General features: G+C 40.6%; 1 protein-coding gene across 8 annotated transcripts in view; it reads right to left on the bottom strand.

Moving 5' to 3' along the window:
- Window positions 1–6,475, bottom strand: part of LOC102197977 (sodium bicarbonate cotransporter 3-like) — a 53,290-nt gene that overhangs the window by 25,355 nt on the left and 21,460 nt on the right. For all 8 annotated transcript variants that reach the window (XM_005740706.1, XM_005740710.1, XM_005740707.1 and 5 more), the window contains exon 2: window positions 1,285–1,366. In XM_005740706.1, the coding sequence (XP_005740763.1) occupies window positions 1,285–1,366 (82 nt within the window). The remainder of the gene's footprint in view (window positions 1–1,284; window positions 1,367–6,475) is intronic.

The raw sequence follows: 6,475 nt of genomic DNA on the forward strand, positions 1-6,475 counted from the left end.
CTTTACAAATCCTACCATGTGGATTCATGGATTTTTTTTTCACATTCTGTCTCTCACAGTTGAAGTGTACCTCTGGTGCAAATTACTGACCTCTGTCGTCATTTTAGGTGGGGGAACTTGCACAATCAGTGGCTGACTAAATACTTTTTTGCCCCACTGTATAACTCCTCGGGTATAACGACAGCATACAGCTCACAAACCACATGTGCAGCAACATTATTTTGTGCATTTTTTCGTGGACAATCCCGACACTGCAACTGTGCAGAGTGGAAATGCTATAGTCATTTCCTGCATATCGGTAGCTTAAATTTTTAACTTATAGAAAAAAATAATTAGATTGTGGAGCAGATCTACCATTCAAGTTCTCACTTGAAAAGGTCATCCATGCTCTCATTTCAGACTTCACTACAATAATGCACTTTACACCAACCATCAGTTACTATAAAATGTACAGGCTAGAGTTAATTAAAAATTTAGCTGCCAAGCTTTAAAAACATAGCAAAAGGAGTGATTTTCTTGTTGGCTTTTAAAGCTCTACGCTCCTATCAGGCTCCTGCTTCACATCTGCAAGTTGCCGAGCTTATAAGTGGAATTAAACACTAATATTAAAAAACACTAAACTATGTTGAAAAAGGTTTACACTGTGAAAGCAGTATCATATTTCCAGGGACACACACATTCAAGAAAAAAGGCAATTAATTTCTTTCCTATTCTTTTGAGAGCTTCAAATAAAAAAATATGGAGGAAAACCATAAACGTGACACCCCACACCAGTTTTATTTTCTCTTCATTATTGTTACTGCGACAAAGGAGCCATATTGCAAAAGGACAGCACCCCATTTTCACCCTGCATTTGCTACCAATACCCTTTTCTTTGTAGATGAGTCATCGTTCTTTGATCTGAATGGGAGGAGGATTAAAATCAAGAGAAAAGGATTGAGCGTAGGGGACACAAGCACAAGTCTAACAGATGGAGACAAACACCGAGAGCAAAGACAACAGAAAAAAGGCGCGGGAGATGAAAGAGCATGAAGAGAAGAAAAAAAATGGACAGCTTAGCTGGACAGAAAGCAGAGGCCTCCAGCAGTGCCTTAAAACTGAGATAATACTGAAAGGAAGTTATAGTTATGGATCCACTTGAAGAAAGAGGCTTTTACTTGAATCTTGAAAGTGTTTCCACCTGATGAGTGCTGGCTTAATCCTACATTTCCATTACACAGTAAAGCACAAGAAATATCAATAGTTGCAAGAAAAATACTTGCGGTCTGGCAGTTTTAAACTTACTTTCAAAATCGTCTTTCTCATGGTTTGAGAGAGTGGCGAAGCTCGTCTTTCCGTGGTCAACAATCGCCTCCTCATCTAGACCCTGACAAAAAAAAAAAGAAGAGGTAAGAAGCTAAAAGAGGATTGATGGTTTGCATAAGAAAAAATTTGTATTTTCACATTATTTTCCCATTTTTTATGATTTTTTTTAGAAAACTCGACCCTAAAAGCTTTTATGCTTTGATAGATGATCAAGGGACACCTTGATCACTCTGCAGGGGTTTAAAGCAGAAATAACAATGTCAGAAAATCACCTGTGAGGTGGGTGAACAAGTTGTTTTTGGATTTGTATATATACCCCATAGTCAATAATGCTGCAGCTTTGCATTTAAGCTCATAAGTACAACAAGCTTTTTGGTTTTACACACAGCTAATAGCTCATTTCCAGACCACTTAACATGGCAGTCAAGAGAATTAACTTTGCCAATGATCTGCACAAAAGTGCAATTACGGGCACTTAATGAGCAGTAGACAGATAACACATCTTATTTTCCCTCAATGAAATAACATAGTCAAACAGGTTAAATTTAGACCAAGTCTTTAACAACCCTGTCCACTGTATAATGCAGGACGGTATCACTTGCTGTTTTATTATCTATGTGCCATTTTCCTCAAACTAATTAGTCTGTATTGTACTATATATTAATTGTTGTAGTCCATGCAATTAAGGTTATGGTTCACAGCAACATCAAGAGGCTGGCTGGAGTCATTTAAATTAAAAAAAAAAAAAAAGAGAGAGAACATGACCTTAGTGAACATAATTAGCTTGATATCACTAGCATGGACACATCTAGAGATAAGGAGTTTGCAACAGTGAGGACATAAAGCTGTCAGGACACATAAAAACAAAGCCACATATCATTAACATTTCTTTATCAAATAATAGCACCCATAAAATCAGTATTACAGCACAGCAGCACACATTATCACACATGTGCAATACTGGTGAGGACACAACTGCCCCATTGATCGCCCAGAGCATTAATCATTTACCAGTATAGGCATAACCTGAACCTTCAACGTGAAGGCAGCCCAATCTTTACACTAACTTTAAACCAAACCGCACCTCAAAAAATGCGAAATGCTCTCGCAAGTGCACAGGTGTAACGAGACAAATTCACACCTAAATAGACAAAAACAACAGACTTGAGAGATGCTTTGCTGGAAAAAGTCTGGGTGTGTCTAACACTGGAAAATACCAGGTGACACACATTGTACTGAGGCAACAACCACAACAATAAGGGGGGGGGGGGGGGGGAGCAATTTGTCAATTGATTCTCAAATCAAATCCCCAGAGTCACTGTGAATCTATTCGGCAAATCAAACTAGGCAGATCAATTTACTTTAACCATTACACCTCTGAGACACTGCATTTGTGAAGGGGGCACCTCCGACAATTTTAACTTCAGCTTATTTGCAAGGGAGAAAATCAACAGAAGATGGGGTTGTCCCGTCATAACAGGAAAATATTACATTTTACATAAAACATTACATAAATATTACATTTAAGGCTATTAAATAGCTGATTTAAATTTAACAATAGATATAAAAAGACTTCAACATCACAATGTGGCACAGGTTCCTGAGTGCTGTTGTATGTGTCAACTCACTGAGTGAGAGGTGAAAGTAAGAAAGAGCAGCTTCTGTCAGTGGTTTGACGTTACGTAAAGCAAATATTGAAACGGTTTCAAACACTTTCAATCAGTTTCACTTTTGACAAAACTAACATTAACTATAAAAAGGTATCGTGATCAGGAAGGAACAGCTTTTTTTTAGCCAGACATGCATATAGACTCAAAGAGTGAGCTAATCCTAGCTCTGACTGTCAGGCTGATACAAAACAGAGATACCCAGTATTAGGTCTGAGATAAACCAATCCTTGTAGCTAGGGTAATATATTTTCTTCCAGGTTTTTTATACAAATAAGGTTGAGAAAAGGATGAAGACTATAGCAACCAAAAATCTTAAGTTAATCTAATTCCTTATTATATTTGTAATATAATTATTTTTCGGCGACTTCACAAATATGTGACCTTCAGTATCTTATGTAAGTCACGCATAACAAGAAAACATTTCAACAAATACAAATCATCTGCTCTCATGCCTTAAGGACAAACACTTTGACGCAATACAATTCCCAATTGGAGGAGCCCGTCAACCCCTTCAGCCAATCACAGAGAGGCACAGCTGCCATGCAGGAGTGAGTGGAAACAAAAGGTGATGCTAGACATATGCTGGAAAGATACACGACACCTGAATGATATCACGGCCTTGTGTGCCACAGCATCTCAGTCATCTCTGCTATTCACACTTAGTTTCTTTCATTTTGATGGAAAGCACATACTCTTCTGCTCTCCCTCGTCCGTTATTGGCCTACTTGTATGAATGCGTCTTTAATGACATTCAGATATCGACACACATTTCCACCTACAATGAATGATGCCATCTGTGACTGAGCTTGTGTGAGCACTTATAAGTTTGGGAGCTTGCGTGTTTCTCAGTTGTTGGTGAATTTATATGATAATGAGGCACACTGCTCTCTGGCAGTGCCTTGATGGGGAGCAGTAATGATTCAGCGTAGGGAGAAGCACAGCAAGAAATTAATCTGTGTCTCTCTAGTAACTGCTGTTCTTTCCAAACAGCACAGCATGAAGGTTCAGTAAAAGTGACCAACAGTGACTAAACTGGAACGGGTTTCTCCTTGTCATTCGTGATCAAAAAGTGCCAAGAAATATAACTAAGTGGGTGCCACACATCCAAGACGGAAGTTTGGCATTTAGTTGTTGACATCCTGTTTTTATATTTGTTTGTTTTATTCAGATGTGACTATTTGGAGGAAAAAGTACAGCTAAGGAGATTAGCTAATGCTAGCTGGCCTAGACAAGTTGCATCTATAATTCATTGTGATATTAAATGGAAGGCTGATTTTGGATAGCAAAAAGCAGGCTAAATATATGTACCCAATACCTCTTGGAGAAATTGGACAGCTAACTGTTTTTTCGCCAGGTGCAGAAAACCCCCAACTGGGAGCCGTGGGTGAGGCACTTTGATATTCTTTACCATGGCAACCAACCAAACTAAGGTGTTGCAAATATCTGATCAGCCAGGAGCAAAGACAATGATCCTCCAAGCATTATTTTTCTTATCAGTATTATCTTGTCTGCGGATATCATTTGTTACAGGTATGGACACTAGAGAGTAGCCATATCCAATTCTCCCATATTGTTATTGTCCCATACTGTAACATCTAGTCCTTTTACTGAATCAGAACTCTGGGGTGATCCAGTGACCGCTGCGAAAGAGCAGCTGACAATCAGGGAAAGACCAGATGACAGACTGGAAAGACTGCTGACAGGAGGGAATAGACCCTAATGGGGCTGGTGTGGGTTAGCACCTCATACCAGCAGGACCCAGCGCTTTTTAGCATACTTGGGTACACCCAATATTGCTACAGAAATCTCAAAGGAAAAGATACCCCTAGGGTCTGCCTTTCCGTATGGATTTAATGGCAATGAACCATGGAACGTAACCAATGATCAGCCAGCATTGCAAATAATGGACCATCAATGGAAAGGAAAGAATTCTGCAGAACTGCATTTGTGACTGGTCAAAACTAACAACTGACATGGGCCTTAAAATCCACCAAGGCAGGAAGAAGTAACTCAGCGAGCTGAGAAAGTGGTCTTGCATTGACACATACTTTTTAAGAAGTAAGTCAAATTGAAGTCCAGAGGCAGGAGAATCCCCACAGTCCTTAGGGTATCAGCACCCCGTTCGAAGTTCATTGTCATACAGACCCCCCCAATAGTCTCCTGATTGGAATTCAGTCAAATCCAGCCAATAGCAGTTCCGAAACGAGCTTAGCCAGCCACACCCAATATTAGATTCTAGCACAGGGCCCGGCCATTTAATATCAGCCCCTAGCTTAGAGTTTAGCCACCAACAGCTAGCAACACATTTGTGTACAGATGTAAGCCAGCCACAATCAACACCATGTTCCAGCCCAGAGCTCATCCAGAAGCAGCCAACAGAATCTTCGAACACTGAGTCTAGCCAAGCACTGCCAGCAAGGGAAAGGAAGATGGAAGGTAGGAAAGATCAGATTATGTGGCCCAGATCCAGTGAGAAAAGAAAGTGGGAAACCATTGACTCGGAACTGGCTCTTATACTAGATGAACAAATGGGTCCAGTTTAAAGGAAGTTGGAGAACCTGGGAACCATCATCTACAGCTATGGGGCCGAGCGATTTGGGGTAAAGAACAAGACTCAGAGACAGCAGAAAGGCCCTTTAAACCAGGTAAAATCCAGGAGACAGTAGGAAATTGACAGATTAGTGAAAGAGAGAAGACAACTGAGGAAACAATGGAGGAGGGCCTATGAGACAGAAAGGGAGGAACTCACTGCCCTGCAGGAGGAAATAAGGCAACAACTTACTAAGCTGCGAAGAGCAGAACACCTCACACCCATACAACTTTGTTAAGGGCCTTTTTGTCGAAGAGAAGAGCGGGTGCCTCAAAATGCCCATAAAAGACCTGGAAGATCATCTGAGGAAAACTTACTCTGAGGATTGGAGGCATGAGCCAGTTACCATTCCAAGTGATATGCCGCCTATCCAGGCACCTGAACACCAAATGGACATAAGACCGCCTACATGGAGTAAAGTGGAGAAGGTAGTGAAGCAGGCAAGAGCAGCATCAGCCCCAGGACCTAATGGCATCTCATATAGGCTAAATAAAAACACCCCACAAGTTCTCAAATACCTGTGGAAGCTGATGAAGGTAGTGTGGCAGAAAGGAGTGATTCCAAAGGCTTGGCGAAAAGCAAGAGGTATTCTGATCCCTAAGGAGAAGAACTCCTCATCCATCAGCCAGTTTTGCAGATCAGCCTGCAGAACTTAGAGGGAAAGATCTTCAGTGTCTTGGCCCAAAGATTATCTACTTTCCTACAAAGAAACAACTACAGGGAGTGCAGAATTATTAGGCAAATGAGTATTTTGTCCACATCATCCTCTTCATGCATGTTGTCTTACTCTAAGCTGTATAGGCTTGAAAGCCTACTACCAACTAAGCATATTAGGTGATGTGCATCTCTGTAATGAGAAGGGGTGTGGTCTAATGACATCAACACCCTATATCAGGTGTGCATAATTATT

The sequence above is a fragment of the Pundamilia nyererei genome, unplaced genomic scaffold (assembly GCF_000239375.1).
Source record: "Pundamilia nyererei isolate P.nyererei 1_Seehausen unplaced genomic scaffold, PunNye1.0 scaffold00102, whole genome shotgun sequence".
NCBI lineage: Eukaryota > Metazoa > Chordata > Actinopteri > Cichliformes > Cichlidae > Pundamilia > Pundamilia nyererei.